Source organism: Pseudophryne corroboree, chromosome 12, assembly GCF_028390025.1.
Source record: "Pseudophryne corroboree isolate aPseCor3 chromosome 12, aPseCor3.hap2, whole genome shotgun sequence".
NCBI lineage: Eukaryota > Metazoa > Chordata > Amphibia > Anura > Myobatrachidae > Pseudophryne > Pseudophryne corroboree.
The window spans coordinates 10,757,251-10,783,021 of NC_086455.1; the positions used below are offsets into that span (position 1 = coordinate 10,757,251).

The 25,771-nt window shown below is 48.0% G+C and overlaps 1 protein-coding gene across 3 annotated transcripts in view; it reads left to right on the top strand.

Moving 5' to 3' along the window:
- LOC134980231 (sodium/potassium-transporting ATPase subunit alpha-2) overlaps positions 1-25,771 on the top strand; it is a 124,697-nt gene that overhangs the window by 63,593 nt on the left and 35,333 nt on the right. The window contains exons 1-4 of one of the 3 annotated variants that reach the window (XM_063946962.1): positions 2,702-2,720; positions 12,292-12,348; positions 23,649-23,753; positions 25,544-25,603. In XM_063946962.1, coding sequence (XP_063803032.1) covers positions 12,337-12,348; positions 23,649-23,753; positions 25,544-25,603 — 177 coding nt within the window. In that variant the 5' untranslated portion in view covers positions 2,702-2,720; positions 12,292-12,336. Of the gene's footprint in view, positions 1-2,701; positions 2,721-12,140; positions 12,349-23,648; positions 23,754-25,543; positions 25,604-25,771 lie in introns of those variants that run through there. The other 2 variants (XM_063946961.1, XM_063946960.1) reach the window with 2 other exon arrangements.

Below are 25,771 nucleotides of genomic sequence, written 5' to 3' on the forward strand. Positions count from 1 at the left end.
AAAACGAAATGATAAAATGTTCCGTGGACAGGTAAGCACAGCACCGGAGCACACGGAACATCAGGTGGCATATAAAAGCCAATTCATCCTCTGTCACCTCCACTCCGCTGCAAGATGTGGCGAGAGTGGTCGTGACGGACAGAAATGGAGGTAGAATGAGATGCTTGGGATGGCGTGGAGGCCGCGTCCTGTGCAATCTGCATCAAAGCACCTGTCTCCTCCGTCGGCCTGTCACCTCCGTCGGCACAGCTCTGCAATACAGCAGAAAACTAAGATTACATTTCCGCAAACTGTGGAATTGATATGCTGTTCTATTACTCGCATACCCTAGTCTCAGAAGCATGCAATCTAATTTAATAGCAAATGCCAACAGCTTCGGCAAACTCCAAGTCACATACAGTCACATAGGCCTGGAGACGAGAATATGGACAGCCAGGTCAGAAGGAAGTGTGTCGCTGGTGCCCATCTAATTATCACTTCTGAGTAACATGTGTCATTATGTGGTGTGAGGGAATTACCTCAGGGCCGAGGGGGCAGATTCCCACACACTATTCTGTCATGCCCTTGGGAACCTTTAGCTGTGAAGCAATGGCAGGAGGGAAGGGGAAGTGGTGGCGGTGGGTAGAGGGGGGATGTCACACTTTGGATCATCACCTGTCAGCTGCCCGGGAATAGCCTGTCTGTCTGCAGCTATTTTGTTTGGTTAATGTCAGAGGTCAGCGCCAGGCAGCGATATATGAGCATGTGCAGTCGCAGGAAAGAGAGGACGTCTCCAATTCAGTGTCAGTCCGTGATCCTCTGTGAGCTTTGCCACGATTGAGTCATCTCCTGGGACCCGGAAGAGATCTCCAAAATTCGGGGACATAAGGAAATGATGTGTCCCTGTGTCTGTAGCTGTCAGAGACTATGGGGTCTATTCATGAAGCAGTGAAGAGTGTGCAGAAGTGAGCCAGTGGAGAAGTTGCCCATGGCAACCAATCAGCTGCTCCGTACAATTGTATAGTATGCAAATTATAAATGTTACGTCAATGCTGATTGGTTGCCATGAGCAACTTCTCCACTGGCTCACTTCTCCACACTTTTCACTGTTTCATTAATAAACCTATATGGGATAGATTTACTAAAGCTTCTAAAACAGAGAATTGGTGATGTTGCCCATAGCAACCAATCAAATGCTGTCTATCATTTTCTAAAAGGTAACAGAGAAATGATGGACAGCATCTGATTGGTTACTACGGGTAACATCGCCAAGTCTCTGTTTTAGAAGCTTTAGTAAATTTACCCCAAAGTTCAGCATAATATGAATTCATAAGTATAGCAGAACAACAATATTTTTTAGGTCAAGGAGCCTAATTATCAGCGCAGTTTATTATTCACGTATCAGCGCTATGGGGATACGGCCATTAGGTCGACACCACTTAGGTCGACAGTCATTAGGTCAACCACTATTGGTCGACAAGCAATAGGTCAACAGGGTCACTAGGTCGACTTGGTTATTAGGTTGACAGTTCAAAAGGTCGACATGAGTTTTTCACAATTTTTTTTAACTTTTTCATACTTTACGATCCACGTGGACTACGATTGGGAACGGTAACCTGTGCCGGGCGCAGCGGTAGCGGAGCGAGGCACCTTGCCCGGAGAATAGCGAGCGAAGTGAGCCATGCCAGGGGACACGGTGCACTAATTGGGGTTCCCCGTCACTCTACGAAGAAAACTACCAACAAAAGTAAAAAAAACCTCATGTTGACCTTTTTATCTGTCGACCGAGTACATGTCGACCTAATGACCATGTTGACCTAGTGACCCTTTCGACCTAATGCATGTCGACCAATAGTGGTCGACCTAATGACTGCCGACCTAAGTTGTGTCAACCCAACGACCCATACCCGCGCTATGCACTACTACAGAAATCTGCTCATCGCAGTCCTCATTATTATCAGCTGGGACTCTGGTGTGAGCCCTGTGTAGCAGCTCTGCCCCGCCGGTGTATGCTGTCCCCAGATTGCGTAAACCGCTTTATGCCTATGGAGTCTTTCTTGCAGGAGAGGGACCTTCCGAACCCTCTGCTCCAGCCTCCGTCTGGCTCCCTTATCTGACGCACATTGTCAGGTTCCCCCGGAAGATTTATTCACAAATGTGTAAGACTCCTCCAATATACCGGGGAAGTGACTGAGTGCACAGTGGGGATATTTCATAACAATATATGAACCATTAATAATCGCAGCAGGGTCAAAATTATCCATAAACAGTCCTTCTATCTCTCTCTCTCTCTCTCTCTCTCTCTATTTCTATTTATCTATCCTCTATCTATCTATTTATCTAGCAATCTTTCCATTTATCCCTCCCATATCTATCTATCTATCTATCTATCTATCTATCCATATCTATCTATCTATCTATCTATCTATCTATCTATCTATCTATCTATCTATCTATCTATCTATCTATCTATCTATCCCTCCCATCTCTCTCTCTCTCTCTCTCTCTCTCTCTCTCTCTCTCTATCTATCATTATTATCTCCTATATATTTGCCTTATTATAAGTCTGTGCCTGGCCCTCTAACGCTGGGCGGAGTCACAGTGGTGGGTGGAGTTACAGGCCTGGGTGGCGTTAGCAGCTCCTGCCCTGTCCCAGCACATCACTAGCAGAACGGAGCAGCAGCCACAGAATCCACCCAACATCCCCACACAGAAGCCGCCAGGGGACACCACAGTGCCAGGTAACCATGGACACCCCAATGCCACCCGCACCAGACACCCCCAAACCCACCCTCCACCAGCTCCCACATGCAGCCACTGACGGCCCAGACACCCCCACACCCCACGCATAACGATCCCACCCTCCGCACAACCCCAGCATCTCCCCTAGCCATCTGCGGCACGGACGCGGTGGCCAGGCCCCGCCGACTGCACCACGGCCGACCAGACAGTCGCAGGCCGCACCACCCCTCCCGCCCTCCACACACCACCAGAGCCAGCTCCCGCACTGCAGCCGCGGCTGTGACCCACTGTCCCGCCAGACGCCGTCCGCACAACGGACGAAGACAGTGAGGTTACAGGTCAGCATCACCCGCGCCTGATTGCCGCCGACACCGCCATACGCATTAGGAGGGACGGGTGGCGCAGGAGAAGGCTTCATAGCCCTCCATGCGCCGCATACAGACACCCGCCGCCTCCTCCGCACACCTAATACAACACTGCCTCCCACCATCCCCAGAGACCCGGACTGCACACCACAGGGCCCCTGGGCTGCCGGCTCCACAGGCCAGAGACGGGGGACAGCGCGCCTGCTACTGCGGACCCTGCACCAACCTCACAGGTAAGAGAGACTGCACAGGCAGCACCGCGTCTCTGCGTCCCCTACCTGCCGCTCCGCGCCCCCTCCCTGCCGCTCCGCATCCCCTCCCTACCTCTGCGTCCCCTCCCTGCCGCTCCGCATCCCCTCCCTACCTCTGCGTCCCCTCCCTGCCGCTCCGCATCCCCTCCCTACCTCTGCGTCCCCTCCCTGCCGCTCCGCATCCCCTCCCTACCTCTGCGTCCCCTACCTGCCGCTCCGCATCCCCTCCCTACCTCTGCGTCCCCTCCCTGCCGCTCCGCGCCCCCTCCCTGCCGCTCCGCATCCCCTCCCTACCTCTGCGTCCCCTCCCTGCCGCTCCGCGCCCCCTCCCTGCCGCTCCGCATCCTCTCCCTACCTCTGCGTCCCCTCCCTGCCGCCCGCCTCTCTGCGTCCCCTCCCTGCCGCACTGCGCCCCCTCCCTGCCGCTCCGCATCCCCTCCCTGCCGCCCGCCTCTCTGCGTCCCCTCCCTGCAACCCCGCGTCTCTGCGTTCCATCCCTGCTGCCCCGCATCTCTGCATCCCCTCCCTGCCACCGTGTCCCCGACCTGCCTCTGTCCCATCCCTGCCACCCCGCATCTCTGGACCCCCTCCCTGCCGCCCCGCATCTCTGTGTCCCCTCCCTGCCGCCCGCATCTCTGCGTCCCCTCCCTGCCACAGTGTCCCCTCTGTGCCGCCACGCGTCTCTGCGTCCCCTCCGTGCCACCCCGCATCTCTGCGTCCCCTACCTGCCGCCACGCGTCCACTCCCTGCCTCTGCGTTCCCTCAGTGCCACCCCGCGTCTCTGCTTTCCCTCCCTGCCGCCCCGCATCTCTGCGTCCCCTCCCTGCCGCTCCGCGCCCCCTCCCTGCCGCTCCGCATCCCCTCCCTACCTCTGCGTCCCCTCCCTGCCGCTCCGCGCCCCCTCCCTGCCGCTCCGCATCCCCTCCCTACCTCTGCGTCCCCTCCCTGCCGCTCCGCGCCCCCTCCCTGCCGCTCCGCATCCTCTCCCTACCTCTGCGTCCCCTCCCTGCCGCCCGCCTCTCTGCGTCCCCTCCCTGCCGCACTGCGCCCCCTCCCTGCCGCTCCGCATCCCCTCCCTGCCGCCCGCCTCTCTGCGTCCCCTCCCTGCAACCCCGCGTCTCTGCGTTCCATCCCTGCTGCCCCGCATCTCTGCATCCCCTCCCTGCCACCGTGTCCCCGACCTGCCTCTGTCCCATCCCTGCCACCCCGCATCTCTGGACCCCCTCCCTGCCGCCCCGCATCTCTGTGTCCCCTCCCTGCCGCCCGCATCTCTGCGTCCCCTCCCTGCCACAGTGTCCCCTCTGTGCCGCCACGCGTCTCTGCGTCCCCTCCGTGCCACCCCGCATCTCTGCGTCCCCTACCTGCCGCCACGCGTCCACTCCCTGCCTCTGCGTTCCCTCAGTGCCGCCCCGCGTCTCTGCTTTCCCTCCCTGCCGCCCCGCATCTCTGCATCCCCTCCCTGCCACCGTGTCCCCGACCTGCCTCTGTCCCATCCCTGCCACCCCGCATCTCTGGACCCCCTCCCTGCCGCCCCGCATCTCTGTGTCCCCTCCCTGCCGCCCGCATCTCTGCGTCCCCTCCCTGCCACCGTGTCCCCTCTGTGCCGCCCGCGTCTCTGCGTCCCCTCCCTGCCACAGTGTCCCCTCTGTGCCGCCATCTGCGTCCCCTCCGTGCCACCCCGCATCTCTGCGTCCCCTACCTGCCGCCACGCGTCCACTCCCTGCCTCTGCGTTCCCTCAGTGCCGCCCCGCGTCTCTGCTTTCCCTCCCTGCCGCCCCGCATCTCTGCATCCCCTCCCTGCCACCGTGTCCCCTCCGTGCCAACCTGCCTCTGTCCCCTCCGTGGTGCCCCGCATCTCTGCATCCCCTCCCTGCCGCCATGTCCCCTCCCTGCCGCCCGCATCTCTGCGTCCCCTCCCTGTCGCCCGCATCTCTGCGTCCCCTCCCTGCCGCCCGCATCTCTGCGTCCCCTCCCTGCCGCCCGCATCTCTGTGTCCCCTCCCTGCCACCGTGTCCCCTCCCTACCGCCCCGCATCTCTGCGTCCCCTCCCTGCTGCCCCGCGTCCCCTCCCTGCCGCCCCGCGTCTCTGCGTCCCCTCCCTGCTGCCCCGCGTCTCTGCGTCCCCTCCCTGCCGCCCCGCATCTCTGCGTTCCCTCCCTGGTGCCCCGCGTCTCTACGTCCCCTCCCTGCCGCCCCGCGTCTCTACGTCCCCTCCCTGCCGCCCCGCGTCTCTACGTCCCCTCCCTGCCGCCCCGCATCTCTGCGTCCCCTCCCTGGCGCCACGCGTCTCTGCAGGGGTTAAAGGGGCGCAGCCCCTTCCGACGGTGTGAAGAGCGCCCGTAGGGCGCGATGAAGCACCTAGTTATAATATTATTATCCTTTATTTATATGGCGCCACAAGGGTTCCGCAGCGCCCAATTACAGAGTACATAAACAAATAATCAATCAGGAAAATAGTGACTTACAGTACAGTTGATGACAGTATAGGACAAGTACAGGGTACATAAACTTAGCTACAGCAGCAGACGACACTGACATAAGTATCAGGTGGCAGAAAACCGCAGGATTAGGTGCCGTTGAGGATGTTTAAGTTAGAGAGGGAAAAGCACATGAGGGTGGAGGTCCTGCTCGTGAGAGCTTACATTCTAAATGGGAGGGGCAGACAGACGGGTGACACAGATGTGGTAGACAGTGAGTGTGGCACAGAGTGTTAGGATGAGATTTGGCTGGGTTTGGTGAAGAAGTGGGTCTTCAGAGCCCGTTTAAAGTTTTGTAGAGAGGTGGAGAGTCTGAGGGGGAGAGGTAGAGAATTCCAGAGAAAGGGAGCAGCACAGGAGAAATCTTGGAGGTAGGAGTGGGAGGAAGTAATCAGTAGGCAGGAGAGTCGGCGTGCATTAGTGGAGTGAAGAGGACGGGTGGGAGTGTAAAGGGAGATAAGGTCAGAGATGTAGATGGGAGAGGAGTGGGTAAGTGCTTTATAAGTGAGTGTGAGAAGTTGGAATTGGATTCTAAAAGGGAAGGGAAGCCAATGAAGGGCTTGTAGGAGAGGGGAGGTGGACATAGGCCCTCATTCCGAGTTGTTCGCTCGCAAGCGGCTTTTAGCAGCTTTGCACACGCTAAGCCACCGCCTACTGGGAGTGAATCTTAGCTTATCAAAATTGCGAACGAAAGATTCGCAATATTGCGAAAAGACTTCTCTGTGCAGTTTCTGAGTAGCTCAAGACTTACTCTTCCAATGCGATCAGTTCAGTGCTTGTCGTTCCTGGTTTGACGTCACAAACACACCCACGTTCGCTCAGACACTCCTCCGTTTCTGCAGCCACTCCCGCGTTTTTCACAGAAACGGTAGCGTTTTTTCAAACACTCCCATAAAACGCCCAGAAACACCCACTTCCTGTCAATCACATTACGATCACCAGAACGAAGAAAAAACCTTGTAATGCCGTGAGTAAAATTCCTAACTACATAGCAAATTTACTTGGCGCAGTCGCACTGTCGCACTGCGGACATTGCGCATGCGCATTAGCGACTAATCGCTCCGTTGCGAGAAAAAAATAACGAGCGAACAACTCGGAATGACCCCCATAGTGCGTTTGATGAGGAAGATTAGCCGGATAGCAGCATTGAGGATAGATTAGAGTAGAGAGAGGCATTTGTCAGGGAGACCAGATAGGAGGAGATTACAGTAGCCCAGGCTGGAAATGACCAGTTAGTGGATAATGGTTTTAGTAGCATCCTGGGTGAGAAAGGGTCTGATCCTGGAAATATTTTTAGATAAAAATGACAGGTTTGTGAGAGGTGCTGAATGAGTGGTGTGAAGGAGAGGGAGGAGTCAAGGATAACTCCAAGACAGTGAACTTGGGGGCAAGATGAGATATATATCTATCTATCTATCTATCTATCTATCTATCTATCTATCTATCTATCTAATATCTATGGGGGGTATTCAATTAGCACAAATGTCGTTTCGGACGATAAAAACGGGCAGATATCTATCTATCTATCTATCTAATATCTGTCTATCTGTCTATCTATCTATCTATCTATCTATCTATCTATCTATCTATCTATCTATCTATCTATCTATCTATCCATCCATCGCATATCTATTTATGTATGTATGTATGTATCTATACATATCTGTCTGTCTCTATCTCTAGCTCTCTATCTAATATCTATCTATCTATCTATCTATCTATCTATCTATCTATCTATCTATCTATCCCATATCTATCTATCTAGCTATCTAATATCTATGGGGGGTATTCAATTAGCCCCAATGTCGTTTCGGACAATAAAAACGGGTATCTATCTATCTATCTATCTATCTATCTATCTATCTATCTATCTATCTATCTATCTATCTATCTATCTATCTATCCCATATCTGTCTATGTATGTATGTATGTATGTATGTATGTATGTATGTATGTATGTATCTATCTATCTATCTATCTATCTATCTATACATATCTGTCTGTCTCTATCTATCTATCTATCTATCTATACATATCTGTCTGTCTGTCTCTATCTATCTATCTATCTATCTAATATCTATCTATCGGGGGGGGGGGGGGGGTATTCAATTAGCCCCAATGTCGTTTCGGACGATAAAAACAGGCAGATATCTATCTATCTATCTATCTATCTATCTATCTATCCATCCCATATCTGTCTATTTATTTATTTATCTATCTATCTATCTATCTATCTATCTATCTATCTATCTATCTATCTAATATCTGTCTATTTATGTATTTATTTATTTATCTATCTATCTATCTACTTTATATCTGTCTATCTATCTATCTATCTATCTATCTATCTATCTATCTATCTATCTATCTATCTATCTATCTATCTCTCATTTGTCTAGAAACGTACAGGTAGTGATATTACACCCAAGCCTGACCCCTGGCCGTTCCTCCTGTTATAGGTGATTTGATATGTTGCTAGTGTATAATGTTTGGGATGATAAATGTAAAATTGGCAGCTGGTGTTACTCCCTGCACCCCCGACCAAGCCACCACCAGTGTAGACTGACCAAGGGCCCAGAGGCAGCTGGTATAATAAGACAGAGAGACAGGCCGGCTGAGTAACCTGCCAATTCCCATCATTGCCAAGGCACATGCATGTGATTCCCAGCAGGGCCGGCTCCAGGCCTATTAGCACCCTGAGCGAGAAAATGTAAAAGCGCCCCCCCCCCATATGCGCTCGCGCTCCTGGGAAAGTGGGCGTGGCCCCGTGGGAAAGTGGGCGTGGTCTCGTAACTTTATATCATCAAACTATAAATATATTTTCACACCCCCTCTACGCACACACAATTAGCAGCCTTACACATAACAGCCACAGTAGTGTTCCTTACACATAATGTCTCCAGTATAGTGCCAGATACACATAATGTGCAGTGCCAGATAGATATGATATGCCCCCCAGCACTGCCAGCTACACATGACATGCCCCGCTGCCATGCCAGCTACACATGACATGCCCCCCAGCAGTGCCAGCTACACATGACATGCCCCCCAGCAGGGCCAGCTACACATGACATGCCCCCCAGCAGTGCCAGCTACACATGACATGCCCCACAGCAGTGCCAGCTACACATGACATGCCCCCCAGCAGTGCCAGCTACACATGACATGCCCCCCAGCAGTGCCAGCTACACATGACATGCCCACCAGCAGTGCCAGCTACACACAATATGCCCCCCAGCAGTGCCAGCTACACATGATAGTGTTCACTTTTTAGGGCATGGTGCTGATCACAGGGAGGGCACATTTTTAAGTTAGGAGGGCTAAATGATGTACATACTATAATGCTTGTTGTTCCCATATCTATATGCTAAAGCATGGACAATGCGCGCCAAAGGCGCGCAGCTAACATTTAGGGGCGTTGCTTCGTGGGGAAGGTGCGTGGCCACAAAATAGTGGCAATTCGCATTACACCACACAGTAGTGCAGCTAATACACATTGCACCAGGTAGAACCTCCTATACACTTTGCGCCAGGCACAGCACGTTAGACACTTTGCGCCAGTTAGAGCACTGAGACACATTGCCTAGCCACAGACGACTAGCAGGAACACTACATGATATGCTCCCCAGCAGTGCCAGGTACACGTGACATGCCCCCCAGCAGTGCCAGCTACACGTGACATGCCCCCCAGCAGTGCCAGCTACATGTGACATGCCCCCCAGCAGTGCCAGCTACACGTGACATGCCCCCCAGCAGTGCCAGCTACACGTGACATGCCCCCCAGCAGTGCCAGCTACATAAATGGCCAAACAGTGCAAGATATGTCCCCACAGTTCCAGATACATAAATGCCCCCATAGTGCAGATATGCCCACACAGTGCCAGATACATAAATGCCCCCACAGTGCAGATATGCCTCCACAGTGCCAGATACATAAATGCCCCCACAGTGCAGATATGCCCCCACAGTGCCAGATACATAAATGCCCCCACCGTGCAGATATGCCCCCACAGTGCCAGATACATTAATGCCCCCAGTGCCAGATACATAAATGCCCCCAGTGTCAGATACATAAATGTCCCCACAGTGCAGATATGCCTCCACAGTGCCAGATACATAAATGCCCCCACAGTGCCAGATATGCACCCACAGTGCCAGATACATAAATGCCCCCAGTGCCAGATACATAAATGCCCCCAGTGTCAGATACATAAATGTCCCCACAGTGCAGATATGCCTCCACAGTGCCAGATACATAAATGCCCCCACAGTGCAGATATGCCCCCACAGTGCCAGATACATAAATGCCCCCAGTGCCAGATACATAAATGTCCCCACAGTGCAGATATGCCTCCACAGTGCCAGATACATAAATGCACCCACAGTGCCAGATATGCCCCCACAGTGCCAGATACATAAATGCCCCAGTGCCAGATACATAAATGCCCCCAGTGTCAGATACATAAATGTCCCCACAGTGCAGATATGCCTCCACAGTGCCAGATACATAAATGCCCCCACAGTGCAGATATGCCCCCACAGTGCCAGATACATAAATGCCCCACAGTGCCAGATATGCTCCCACAGTGCCAGATACATAAATGCCCCACAGTGCCAGATATGCCCCCACAGTGCCAGATACATAAATGCCCCCACAGTGTCAGATACATAAATGCCCCCACAGTGCCAGATACATAAATGCCCACACATTGCCAGATACATAAATGCCCCCACAGTGCCAGATACATAAATGCCCCCAGTGCCAGATACATAAATGCCCCCAGTGTCAGATACATAAATGCCCCCACAGTGACAGATACATAAATGCCCCCACAGTGACAGATACATAAATGCCCACACAGTGCCAGATATGCCCCTAATGCCAGATACTCTTGTCCCCACAGTGCCAGATATGCCCCCAATGCCAGATACATGCCCCAGTGCCAGATACACATGTCCCATGCCCCCCAGTGCCAGATACACATGTACCATGCCCCCAATGCCAGATACACATGTTCCATGCCCCCAGTGCCAGACATGTCCCCAGTGCCACCAGATATCCTCCTCCCCCCCCCCAAGCTGCTCACCATGAGTCTGCTCCTGTGGGTTGAGGCTGCTGGGCTGCCCGTGCTGCTTTGTAGCTGAGGGCGGGAGGAGAGCGCAGTGTGCGCCTCTCCTAGTCCTCAATCTCCGGCGGCCACTTCAACTAGGCGCCGGGCCGCAAGCCAATCAAAGCTCGCGGTCCGGCAGCCAATCAGCATCAGCTGCCGGGCCGCGAGCTCTGGTTGGCTCACGGGCCGGCGCCGGTTAGCGGGGGCGGGGGAGACAGACAGTGCAGTGCTGCAGGGACTGCTCCAGGCTCCAATATGGCGTCCAACCCACTTTTTTTTTTAAAGAAAAGCTTAAATAAATAAATAAAGTCTTGTTTTTGTTATTTTTGTCTTTGTTTTTGAGCATGTGTTGAAAATGTGTTAATGTTATTTACCCAGCTGCACAGAGGCAGAGGGGAGGTTTGTCCTGGCCGGCTACATGTGCACAAGACCCAGGGGCAGGTGGAGGAAAAAAAGGGGGTGCTGAGGGGGGGAAGAGGGGAAAAGAGGGGCAGTATTTACCCTAGGGGGGGATGCAGAGAACATCCCTGACGCAGGAAAAGAAGGGAAGGCTAAAGAAGGAACGGGTAAGACTAGAAAGAGCTGTCTAGATGCAGATGGTACAATGGGGGATGTCTGAGGGGGTCTTAAAGGAAAAGCGAAAGCGCTCACGTGCGGGTAATGCAGGAGGTGGGAGATGTCAGGAATTAATGAGGAATATGCAATCTATTTAGGTAACGAATGACCCCTGGGGCCAGGAGCTGCTGCATATACTGATGAAGATGGAAATGATAATTATTAGAGAAGATGGAGAAGGATGGAGAATAATAAAAAAAGAAGAAGAAGAAGAGGAGGAGGAGGAGGAGGAGGAGGAGGGAGCTGATGGATGAAGACGGAAGATAAAAGGAGAAATCAGGCGAGAGCTGTGATGGGCAAGGGATAGATCTGAGGGAAAAAAAGATAAATTTAGAAATAGGGCAAGGAGGGGAGGGGGAGCGAGGGGAACAATTGGAGAATGGAGAAAGGAGAGAATTCAAAGTGACAGAGAGAAGTGAGAAGGGAGAGAGGAAGCAAACACAGGGACAAACGGCGAGGGGGGGGGGGGATTGTTTTGGAAATCACCCCAGACTCCGAGGGACTGCTGCTGTGGCCAAACTTTTTACAGCTGCCACCAGGATTCCAGGGGGGCAGAAGGAGGATCCCGAGTCGTCCCCCCCCCCCCCCCCCCCCCCCCGCCCCAGGGAGGGAGGAGTTTGTCCCCAAACCAGCTCCAGTTTCAACAAGTGGTTCTTTTCCAGAGAAGGAGAAACACACACTGGCTGCTATTTAAAGAAGGAATTACTAGATTCACTATTTTTTTTTTTTTTTTATTATTATTTTATTTTAGTGCCATTGATTTCTCATCAGTGAATTCCTCAGGGAGTATAAGAAGATGGGTGGAGGGGTGAGTATTGCAATCATGCATTTGTCTGTATGCACCAATGTGTCCCTATCTATCGCTCTCTCTCTCTCTCTCTCTCTCTCTCTATATATATATATACATACAGTATTATCTATCTATCTATCTATCTATCTATCTATCTATCTATCTATCTATCTATCTATCTATCTATCACTATCTCTAAATGTAAATTAGATAGATAGATAGATAGATAGATAGATAGATAGATAGATAGATAGATAGATAGATAGATAGACAGATATAAATGTACACACACACATACATTCTTTCAGTCACCCCTTGGCACTGCAGACAGCCGGGTAGCTATACACTGGAGCATATAATAACGGCACATCTACATTCTGACATGAATGCAGCCACCAGGGACCTGTTGGAACATCACATCATACACACAGATAGTCTCGCCTCACACACAATACATCACTGTTTCCCAAAGTCAGTCCTCAAGACACCCTTGCAGTCCAGGTTGTAAGGATATCCATGCTTAATCACACGTGATTTAATACCTCAGTCAATTTGATTATACTATCTATGTACAATCCTGGATATCCTTATAACCTGGACTGGTGTTAATGTGCCTTGATATACGTAAGTATCAAAACTGTCCCGGTTTCCTGATACTGATCCAACAGCTACGCTTGTTGCAAATGACACATCTAGAATTGGCTTGCTGTAATCTGTAAATCTGAATAGTGACACACTGGATTAGCTACCAACCTGCCTCTCTGATGCTTAAAGTCTCTTTGTATTTGTGTAGCCTGTGATTGATTATTGTAAGCTGCGCATGGGCAACAAATAACAACACAGATATATTAATTAGCAATAATGGTGCCCGGATGATGTTTGATAACGGAGCCCATCCTGTGCACTGGGAGACGGATTTGCTGTATCAGTGGGTAATGAGATGAACTGCTAGTTTTCATCCATTATTCTGGTGATTGGGAGTGTGATAAAGAGTATTGAGGCTTAGCGGTATCTCCGCGGCGCTAACGTGTAATTAGTACAATACTATCAGGACTGTTTGGTGCCCCGTTTTATTCCAAACTCTAGGTACAGTAAGTGAGGTAGAGGAAAGCTCAAACCACCATCTTTCCAAGCTGAGTGTGCAACTAAGCTGTAATTACTATCGCACAAGTAGATATGTTAGAACCACCATTAAAACACACCTAGAGAGGCTAACGCACAATGAGTACTACAACAGTTTGTGTAGTTAATTTTGTGTGATTCTGATTTGCGCATGCTCGGCAAGCCAGCGTACACAAACGCACAATTACAAAACCACATGCATTCATGTCATGTTGGGGTGTAGTGTCTTATGTCTGTATAGGGTGTAATAGATGTATTATGGTCTTGGCCAGTGGTCAGGTCATGTTGGGGGTGTAGTCACCTATGTCTGTATAGGGTGTAATAGAAGTATTATGGTTATGGCCAGTGGTCAGGTCATGTTGGGTGTAGTGTCCTATGTCTGTATAGGGTGTAATAGATGTATTATGGTCATGGCCAGTGGTCAGGTCATGTTGGGGATGTAGTGTCCTATGTCTGTATAGGGTGTAATAGATGTATTATGGTCATGGCCAGTGGTCAGGTCATGTTGGGGTGTAGTGTCCTATGTCTGTATAGGGTGTAATAGATGTATTATGGTCATGGCCAAAGGTCAGGTCATGTTGGGGGTGTAGTGTCCTATGTCTGTATAGGGTGTAATAGATGTATTATGGTCATGGCCAGTGGTCAGGTCATGTTGGGGGTGTAGTGTCCTGTGTCTGTATATGGTGTAAAAGATGTATTATGGTCATGGCCAGTGGTCAGGTCATGTTGGGGTGTAGTGTTCTGTGTCTGTATATGGTGTAAAAGATGTATTATAGTCATGGCCAGTGGACAGGTCATGTTGGGGTGTAGTGTCCTATGTCTGTATAGTGTAATAGATGTATTATGGTCATGGCCAGTGGTCAGGTCATGTTGGAGTGTAGTGTCCTATGTCTGTATAGGGTGTAATAGATGTATTATGGTCATGGCCAAAGGTTAGGTCATGTTGGGGTGTAGTGTCCTATGTCTGTATAGGGTGTAATAGATGTATTATAGTCATGGCCAGTGGTCAGGACATGTTGGGGGTGTAGTGTCCTATGTCTGTACAGTGTAATAGATGTATTATGGTCATGGCCAGTGGTCAGGTCATGTTGGGGGTGTAGTGTCCTATGTCTGTATAGGGTGTAATAAATGTATTATGGTCATGGCCACTCGTCAGGTCATGTTGGTGATGTAGTGTTCTATGTCTGTATAGGGTGTAATAGATGTATTATGGTCATGCCCAGCGGTCAGGTCATGTTGGGGGTGTAGTGTCCCATGTCTGTATAGGGTGTAATAGATGTATTATAGTCATGGCCAGTGGTCAGGACATGTTGGGGTGCAGTGTCCTATGTCTGTACAGTGTAATAGATGTATTATGGTCATGGCCAGTGGTCAGGTCATGTTGAGGGTGTAGTGTCCTATGTCTGTATAGGGTGTAATAGATATATTATGGTCATGTCCAGTGGTCAGGTCTTGTTGGGGGTGCAGTGTCCTTTGTCTGTATAGGGTGTAATAGATGTATTATGGTCATGGCCAGTGGTCAGGTCATGTTGGGGGTGTAGTGTCCTGTGTCTGTATAGGGTGCAATAGATGTATTATGGTCATGGCCAGTGGTCAGGTCATGTTGGGTGTAGTGTCCTATGTCTGTATAGGGTGTAATAGATGTATTATGGTCATGGCCAGTGGTCAGGTCATGTTGAGGGTGTAGTGTCCTATGTCTGTATAGGGTGTAATAGATATATTATGGTCATGTCCAGTGGTCAGGTCTTGTTGGGGGTGCAGTGTCCTTTGTCTGTATAGGGTGTAATAGATGTATTATGGTCATGGCCAGTGGTCAGGTCATGTTGGGGGTGTAGTGTCCTGTGTCTGTATAGGGTGTAATAGATGTATTATGGTCATGGCCAGTGGTCAGGTCATGTTGGGTGTAGTGTCCTATGTCTGTATAGGGTGTAATAGATGTATTATGGTCATGTCCAGTGGTCAGGTCATGTTGGGGGTGTAATGTCCTATGTCTGTATAGGGTGTAATAGATGTATTATGGTCATGGCCAGTGGTCAGGTCATGTTGAGGGTGTAGTGTCTTATGTCTGTATAGGGTGTAATAGATGTATTATGGTCATGGCCAGTGGTCAGGTCATGTTGGGGTGTAGTGTTCTGTGTCTGTATATGGTGTAAAAGATGTATTATAGTCATGGCCAGTGGTCAGGTCATGTTGGGGGTGTAGTGTCCTATGTCTGTATAGTGTAATAGATGTATTATGGTCATGGCCAGTGGTCAGGTCATGTTGGGGGTGTAGTGTCCTATGTCTGTATAGGGTGTAATAGATGTATTATAGTCATGGCCAGTGGTCAGGTCATGTTGGGGGTGTAGTGTCCTATGTCTGTATAGGGTGTTATAGATGTATTATGGTCACGGTCAGTGGTCAGGTCATTTTGGGCGTGTAGTGTCCTGTGTCTGTATAGGGTGTAATAGATGTATTATGGTCATCATCAGTGGTCAGGTCATGTTGGTGTGTAGTGTCCTATGTCTGTATAGGGTGTCATAGATGTATTATGGTCATGTCCAGCGGTCAGGTCATGTTGGGGTGTAGTGTCCTGTGTCTGTATATGGTGTAAAAGATGTATTATAGTCATGGCCAGTGGTCAGGTCATGTTGGGGGTGTAGTGTCCTGTGTCTGTATAGGGTGTAATAGATGTATTATGTCATGGCCAGTGGTCAGGTCATTTTGGGGTGTAGTGTCCTGTGTCTGTATATGGTGTAAAAGATGTATTATAGTCATGGCCAGTGGTCAGGTCATGTTGGGGGTGCAGTGTCCTATGTCTGTATAGTGTAATAGATGTATTATGGTCATGGCCAGTGGTCAGGTCATGTTGGGGGTGTAGTGTCCTATGTCTGTATAGGGTGTAATAGATGTATTATAGCCATGGCCAGTGGTCAGGTCATGTTGGGGGTGTAGTGTCCTATGTCTGTATAGTGTAATAGATGTATTATGGTCATGGCCAGTGGTCAGGTCATGTTGGGGGTGTAATGTCCTATGTCTATATAGGGTGTAATAGATGTATTATGGTCATGGCCAGTGGTCAGGTCATGTTGGGGTGTAGTGTCCTGTGTCTGTATAGGGTGTAAAAGATGTATTATAGTCATGGCCAGTGGTAAGGTCATGTTGGGGGTGTAGTGTCCTGTGTCTGTATAGGGCGTAATAGATGTATTATAGCCATGGCCAGTGGTCAGGTCATGTTGGGGGTGTAGTGTCCTATGTCTGTATAGTGTAATAGATGTATTATGGTCATGGCCAGTGGTCAGGTCATGGAGGGTGTGTAGTGTCCTATGTCTGTATAGGGTGTAATATATGTATTATGGTCATCATCAGTGGTCAGGTCATGTTGGGGTGTAGTGTCCTATGTCTGTATAGGGTGTAATAGATGTATTATGGTCATGGCCAATGGTCAAGTCATGTCGAGGTGTAGTGTCCTATGTCTGTATAGTGTAATAGATGTATGATGGTCATGGCCAGTGGTCAGGTCATGTTGGGGGTGCAGTGTCCTATGTCTGTATAGGGTGTAATAGATGTCTTATGGTCATGGCCAACGGTCAGGTCATGTTGGGGGTTTAGTGTCCTATGTCCGTATAAGGTGTAATCGATGTATTATGGTCATGGCCAGTGGTCAGGTGATGTTGGGGGTGTAGTGTCCTATGTCTGTATAGGGTGTAGTAGATGTATTATAGTCATGGCCAGTGGTCAGGTCATGTTGGGGGTGTAGTGTCCTATGTCTGTATAGGGTGTTATAGATGTATTATGGTCACGGTCAGTGGTCAGGTCATTTTGGGCGTGTAGTGTCCTGTGTCTGTATAGGGTGTAATAGATGTATTATGGTCATGGCCACTCGTTAGGTCATGTTGGAGTGTACTGTGCTATGTCTGTATAGGGTGTAATAGATGTATTATGGTCATGGCCACTCGTTAGGTCATGTTGGGGTGTACTGTCCTATGTCTGTATAGGGTGTAATAGATGTATTATGGTCATGCCCAATGGTCAGGTCATGTTGGAATGTAGTATCCTATGTCTGATTAGGTTGTAATAGATGTATTATGGTCATGGCTAGTGGTCAGGTCATATTGCGGGTGTAGTGTCCTATGTCTGTATAGGGTGTAATAGATGTATTATGGTCATGGCCAGTGGTCAGGTCATGTTGAGGGTGTAGTGTCTTATGTCTGTATAGGGTGTAATAGATGTATTATGGTCATGGCCAGTGGTCAGGTCATGTTGAGGGTGTAGTGTCCTATGTCTGTATAGGGTGTAATAGATGTATTATAGCCATGGCCAGTGGTCAGGTCATGTTGGGGGTGTAGTGTCCCATGTCTGTATAGTGTAATAGATGTATTATGGTCATGGCCAGTGGTCAGGTAATGTTGGGGGTGTAGTGTCCTATGTCTGTATAGGGTGTAATAGATGTATTATGGTCATCACCAGTGGTCAGGTCATGTTGGGGTGTAGTGTCCTATGTCTGTATAGGGAGTAATAGATGTATTATGGTCATGGCCAATGGTCAGGTCATGTTGGGGTGTAGTGTCCTATGTCTGTATAGGGTGTAATAGATGTATTATGGTCATGGCCAGTGGTCAGGACATGTTGGGGGTGTAGTGTCCTATGTCTGTATAGGGTGTAATAGATGTATTATGGTCATGGCCACTCGTCAGGTCATGTTGGTGATGTAGTGTCCTATGTCTGTATAGTGTAATAGATGTATTATGGTCATGGACAGTGGTCAGGTAATGTTGGGGGTGTAGTGTCCTATGTCTGTATAGGGTGTAATAGATGTATTATGGTCATCACCAGTGGTCAGGTCATGTTGGGGTGTAGTGTCCTATGTCTGTATAGGGTGTAATAGATGTATTATGGTCATGGCCAATGGTCAGGTCATGTTGGGGTGTAGTGTCCTATGTCTGTATAGGGTGTAATAGATGTATTATGGTCATGGCCAGTGGTCAGGTCATGTTGGGGGTGTAGTGTCCTATGTCTGTATAGGGTGTAATAGATGTATTATGGTCATCACCAGTGGTCAGGTCATGTTGGGGTGTAGTGTCCTATGTCTGTATAGGGTGTAATAGATGTATTATGGTCATGGCCAATGGTCAGGTCATGTTGAGGTGTAGTGTCCTGGGTCTGCATAGGGTGTAATAGATGTATTATGGTCATGGCCAGAGGTCAGGTCATGTTGGTTATGTAGTGTCCTATGTCTGTATAGTGTAATAGATGTAATATGGTCATGGCCAGTGGTCAGGTCATGTTGGGGTGTAGTGTCCTATGTCTGTATAGGGTGTGATAGATGTATTATGGTCATGGCTAGTGGCCAGGTCATGTTGGGGGTTTAGTGTCCTATGTCTGTATAGGGTGTAATAGATGTATTATGGTCATGGCCAGTGGTCAGGTCATGTTGAGGGTGTAGTGTCTTATGTATGTATAGGGTGTAATAGATGTATTATGGTCACGGCCAGTGGTCAGGTCATGTTGGGGTGTAGTGTCCTATGTCTGTATAAGGTGTAATAGATGTAGTATGGTCATGTCCAGTGGTCAGGTCATGTTGGGGGTGTAGTGTCCTGTGTCTGTATAGGGTGTAATAGATGTATTGTGGTCATGTCCAGTAGTCAGGTCATGTTGGGGTGTAGTGTCCTATGTCTGTATAGAGTGTAATAGATGTATTATGGTCATGGCCAGTGGTCAGGTCATGTTGGGGTGTAGTGTCCTATGTCTATATAGGGTGTAATAGATGTATTATGGTCATGGCCAGTGGTCAGGTCATGTTGGGGGTGTAGTGTCCTATGTCTGTATAGAGTGTAATAGATGTATTATGGTCATGGCCAGTGGTCAGGTCATGTTATGGGTGTAGTGTCCTATGTCTGTATAGAGTGTAATAGATGTATTATGGTCATGGCCAGTGGTCAGGTCATGTTGGGGTGTAGTGTCCTATGTCTGTATAGGGTGTAATAGATGTATTATGGTCATGGCCAGTGGTCAGGTCATGTTGGGGGTGTAGTGTCCTATGTCTGTATAGAGTGTAATAGATGTATTATGGTCATGGCCAGTGGTCAGGTCATATTATGGGTCTAGTGTCACGCACGTACAGAACGGGTCCTGCGAAAGTACCAATAATTGGACGGAACTTCATTCACATCTGCTCCTTCCATAAATCTGGAGAATATTGATTCAGCCCACAAACCAGCTACATAGGCTTTGTGGACCTGAACACTGTAAAGGCCATGGGCGTGATTCAGAGGTCACGCGGTGTTGATATCGCTCTCTGTTGCCCGATGTTTTAAGTAATGTGCATGCGTCTGAATCTCACAGTGCATGCATCCCGATTTTTACCACAGCACATGGCGCTGGGACCAAATATCTGCTCCCAGCGCCAGTCAGGAAGCAGCTGTGGTGTCTTTTCAATTTTGGCGCCAGTCGTAGCTTGCAGACCGGTGATTGGCTCGCAGACGGCGTCAAAATAAAAACGCCGCCAAGGGAAAGCTGATAGGGAAAAAAGAAGACTCCCCGCAGAAAGAGGATGGAAGAGTCGGCCACGGAGGAAGCCCTGGCAGAAGAAAGAAAAGGAGGCTCTGCTGGCCAGGACGAGCCATTGGCCACAGCAAGAAGCTGATAACCAGAGAGGGCTGCAGTGGTGGAAAGGAAAAGAGTCCCTCTCAGCACCGCGTTACGTGGCTTCGGCCATCTCAACTTATTTAACCCTCCCTACACCACCAGGGTTGTCGGGCACTAAGTCCGTGGGTGCAGTCAGGCCCCAGGCCTGTGGTGTATGTCGGGTAGGCAGAGTCTATGTCCCGGGTAAGTGACCCTGGGCATTAGGCCCAGGTCACTATCATCATTTCGAAGTGGGGGTATGGAAATATCAAGGAGCCTACCTAAGTAAAGCACCCTGGGTCCATAACTACTAGTATATATAATATATATGGGAGGAGGCATACTGCCATCCCATGAGCTCTGAGGCTACGTAACTGGTACATTCTTCTCATGCCCACGTCTTTCCTCTTCAGCTCACACTTTTTTCCCCCGCTCTCTCCGAATGATTCCCTTTACTCTCCCTGACTCTGCCCATGTTTCTCTCATTACCTCTGTTTTTTATCTGTCTCATCTTTTTTACTCTGTCCCCCTAGTGTAAACACTCTCTAGATCTTCCCCTCCCAACGTTTCCCTCTTTTACCTATTATTTCTGTACTTCATACATCTCTTTCTCCCTCGCCGCATTGCTCCTCCGGTAACAGCAGATAGTGAAAGCCGGGTGCAAGCACCACGATTGTGGTGAGAGAAGACACAGCCCTAGGAATAGGATACTCCGTGTGCCCTCTGACTCCTCGCGTCACGTGACTCGTGCCCTCCATCATGTGATGGCTGCATACATACTGCAGTTGAGCTCCTGCTCCCAGTAGTTTGTTTTACTCCCTGCTGTCAGTTAAGGGTTGGCAGGGGTCACAGCAGACAATTGAGGAGATGTGTGGTGCCCCCTTCACGGCAGGAGCCCGGCGGCAGCTGACTCCATTGTCTTCAGCAGTTCTGCCTCTGTTGCATCCTAGAAAATGATAGACAGAATCTGATTGGTTGCTATTGGCAATATCACCTCTTTTCATTTTTAGAAGCTTTATTAAATGTACCCATAAATGTATTTGCACCCCTTGCATTGCAGCATGACTTGTACAGCTACAAAGTTACTCGTTTGTTTGCATTGCTCCCCCCTGTATGTCCTTGTTTGCAGCACTTTTGGTTCCCATTTCCCCCCAAATATTGAGAATTTATTACCCAGCAGTAAGGTGTTCCATCTGTTCTCACGGCTCACCCCGCACACTTGGCAAATTCCAATCCCAGAATAAACGTGTTCTCAGGGAAGCAGCTGTCCTATGGGAATAAAGGCCAGAGATCAGGGGAGTGCGCTGGCCTGAGGGCAGAACAGAGGTGACGGTAGGAATGGTGATCTAGACGGCGTCCAATAGATGTAATCATCTTTCCATATGGCATTATATTTAGCAGTCAGAAACGCTAGCAGGCAGACTATTCTCTGACGTCTAGAGAAGACTCATCACATTTGTTAGGTTTGCTTTACAAGCCGTGGATATGGCCGGACTGAGGTAGAGGAAGATGGAGTGCAGAACGACATGTGTGACTATTTTACACAGATAATATATTCCACTTTGGCGCTCTCCGGATTTAACACGTCACTTTTACATGCATAAATCTTCCAAAAGGACGCAACCTATATAATATGTGTCTAAGAATCCATAAGGTTTTAGGCATATCTTGGTTTCTTTATATCATAAAGTTGTCCCATTCCACAGAAAATGGAGGAGGCGGAGGGCCACTTCGTCTGGAGATTCAAACTCCTATCACTCCAGTTTTCATACAACGAGAGAAAGAAGGCAAATAGTGCAGCAAGCCCTTACAAATGGCAAGTATTTATTTTTTAAAAAATGCACTCACATGTTAACAAATATAAAAAGGCATATCACAACGTTATTCCTGATTTCCCCAATAAACACCTCACTGGCTCGCTAAGATGACCTTCAGCAGGTATAGTCAGAGTCCCGGGCACTCACGGCTTTCCTTCCAGGTGGTGAAGAGAGGAATCTCAGGAACCGTCAGGATATCCAGTACAATCCCGCTTAACGCGTTTCGGTTATTACCTTTCTCAAAAGAATCCGCTTTTGAGAAAGGTAATAACCGAAACGCGGTGATATGCCTTTTTATATTTGTTAACATGTGAGTGCATTTTTTAAAAAATAAATACTTGCCATTTGTAAGGGCTTGCTGCACTATTTGCCTTCTTTCTCTCGTTGTATGAAAACTGGAGTGATAGGAGTTTGAATCTCCAGACGAAGTGGCCCTCCGCCTCCTCCATTTTCTGTGGAATGGGACAACTTTATGATATAAAGAAACCAAGATATGCCTAAAACCTTATGGATTCTTAGACACATATTATATAGGTTGCGTCCTTTTGGAAGATTTATGCATGTAAAAGTGACGTGTTAAATCCGGAGAGCGCCAAAGTGGAATATATTATCTGTGTAAAATTGTGACATACGTGTGAAGTAGGTGAAACTTCATTTATATATATCACTAAGCTGATTTCCGGTCTGTATTGCGCACTCTAGAACCTCTTAAATCCTATATCTTCTCTGGACATGTGTGACTATGCCACTATGGCCCCAAATGGGGTGACCAGTAGCCCCCCTGGCCCTTCCTCTTGCAGACCATTCCCTCCTGCGTCTTTACTTGCAAAAGCGGCCTGGATGGGACCTCACTCTGGGGTGATAATTAGACCTGCTTGTGGAAAATTATAGCCGAATAAACACCTTCCTGGGACATATCAATCTGCGCATGGAGGAGACTTAAAAAAAAACAACCAGTGCTCGTAATTTATATACACCTGGTTCTGGAAGCGCAGTCAGGCGCAGCTCCACGGGGCCTGGGTTATGGAAATTTCCCAATGAGTTTTTTTTTTTTGTAAAGATTTAATTTTTGGTTGCCAATAACAACAGAGACAAAACCAAATCTGACATACAGACCCATAAGTCAGTGAATGACAAAGGCAGTAATATTTCATTATTGCTGTTACCGTATCAGTGCTTATCTGCTGACCACAAAGCTTACACTTCCATATTGCAGAATATTATGGGCAATTGATATCGATATTGCTGCTGGAAAGACCCGAACACGACCACAATACCTGATAATAAAGTGATTTTCGGGCATTTTGGTAAATACGGTCAGGCGGGAGGGGGGGGGGGGGGGTTGTATTCTGATCACACTAATGGGTCCCAGTCATTGAAGTAAACCAGCTGAGTGACCGACGGCCAGATCCAATTTGACAACCTATGCCAAGCAGCTGAATAGACCCGTGTCTGGGTAACATTAATTTTAGGCTATACGGGCACTAGCCAATCGTGCGATGCTAGGTGATTAATCACATAACAATGGTTGCTCATATAGTCACTAATTGTTCCCATTGTACATTTATTTAACCTGCTGTGTAGGGCAGTCATCTTACACAATCGCCAAATGCTGGGATATGTCTCCGCGTGTGAGTATCAGGTGATTAGCTAATCATCCGTAGAGCGAAAAATCTCTCATTCTAAAATAATTTAGATCACTTCAAGTAGGATATATACAGTAAAGACCTCAGGAACAGACTCTGGATCATTTCACTCTTTCTCATTTCATAGGATGGGCGGGAGTACTCGCCTGCGGCGACAAACGCGGACAATGGCGGGGGCAAGAAGAAGCAGAAAGAGAAGGAGATGGACGAATTGAAGAAGGAAGTGACCATGGTGAGGAACAAGGAAATATATAGGGATCATTTAAGAATGTGCTATGACTCACAAGAACCAATCAGATGATAGAATCCATTAGTAACGGCAATAGCTGGATGAAGGTTCTATCTGATTGGTTGCGTTGGGATTACAGCACTATCCTGCTATTTATAGTATGTAATGTTTATGTGTCTCATTATGTCTCAAGTCATCGGTGCTTATTATTATGTAATGGAAAGAGTACAACCTTACTTTCTGCGCTCCAAATGTCCCCTTGATTGTCTAGTTCTCACCAAGATAATGGTATTACATGGAACAAAAAGACATGAATCACAATATAGTGTAATATTGTCTATATGAAATAGTTCTTCCCACTGTGTGGGGTGGAAGAATAGGTGATGGAGAAAAATCCCAGATAGAGTTCCAATGTCCACCTTCTTATAGGATCACCCAAAGTGATATAATGCCAACGGAACAGGGAATTCGTACATGTATGCTTACTTGTATAAGCGAAGTAGAAAACACATAAAGGTTTCTTTAGGGATAGACTTTCTTCTTTAACCAATGCGCTCAGGATGAGTATCACTCATGTAAGTGAATAAAAAATTAAAAGGGAGCCAATTAGGGCAAAGCTTAACCCCTTTATTTAAGAATAAAATACACATAAACGACTAGCCATACCATGGAAGAAAACTTGAGATGGAATCAGCTGACAAATATGACCCGGGTATCAATATGTCATAAGTTTTCCCTCATGTGTATGTCAGGTTAAAACATCAAATAGGCACTGTATCAACGCGTTTCGACGCTCACCGGCGTCTTTATCAAGATTTGACAGTGTATGTGACTATAAAAATATACAGATATACAGTAATATCAATCCAATTGCACTTATCACCATTTCGAATGAAATTACCACAGAAATTAAACAATCCTAAAATGAGTATGAAGACATATAACATACCACTGATATGCAGCCTCTCCTGTATTGTCAGCTGAATGAGAGGTTAAAAATTGATACAGTGCCTATTGGATGTTTTAACCTGGCATACACATGAGGGAAAACTTATGACATATTGATACCCGGGTCATATTTGTCAGCTGATTCCATCTCAAGTTTTCTTCCATGGTATGGCTGGTCGTTTATGTGTATTTTATTCTTAAATAAAGGGGTTAAGCTTTGCCCTAATTGGCTCCCTTTTAATTTTTTATTCACTTACATGAGTGATACTCATCCTGAGCGCATTGGTTAAAGAAGAAAGTCTATCCCTAAAGAAACCTTTATGTGCTTTCTACTTCGCTTATACAAGTAAGCATACATGTACGAATTCCCTGTTCCGTTGGCATGATATCACTTTGGGTGATCCTATAAGAAGGTGGACGTTGGAACTCTATCTGGGATTTTTCTCCATCACCTATTCTTCCACCCCCACACAGTGGGAAGAACTATTTCATATAGACAATATTACACTATATTGTGATTCATGTCTTTTTGTTCCATGTAATACCATTATCTTGGTGAGAACTAGACAATCAAGGGGACATTTGGAGCGCAGAAAGTAAGGTTGTACTCTTTCCATTACATATCGTTTTATAGGTTGGTGACCTATTTTTGTATTGCCTATTGCCGCTCCATCTTGCAGCGCCACGAGAGGTTTTCCCTTTTTTCGGTGCTTATTATTACATTAATTATAAGAATCAGTACAGTATTTTATTTTTATGAAGTTGCTTTATATGGGTTCAGGTACAATATTATATTATTATGGTCAAATATCAATGCAATATATATATATTCATATATTTTTCAGGATGACCATAAACTCTCTCTGGATGAAATAGCAAGAAAATATGGCACTGATCTGGCCAAGGTAAGACACAGCGTATAATCCATCTAACGTTCAGCTAGCTGAACTGCCTGGCAGCCACGAGGGCGTATGTGGCAGGACCAATCACAAGTCGTATTAAGCTGACGGCGGCTTGTGATTGGCCCTACCTTTTTCACAGAAACCCCTTCTGTCTTCACTAAATACTGTACA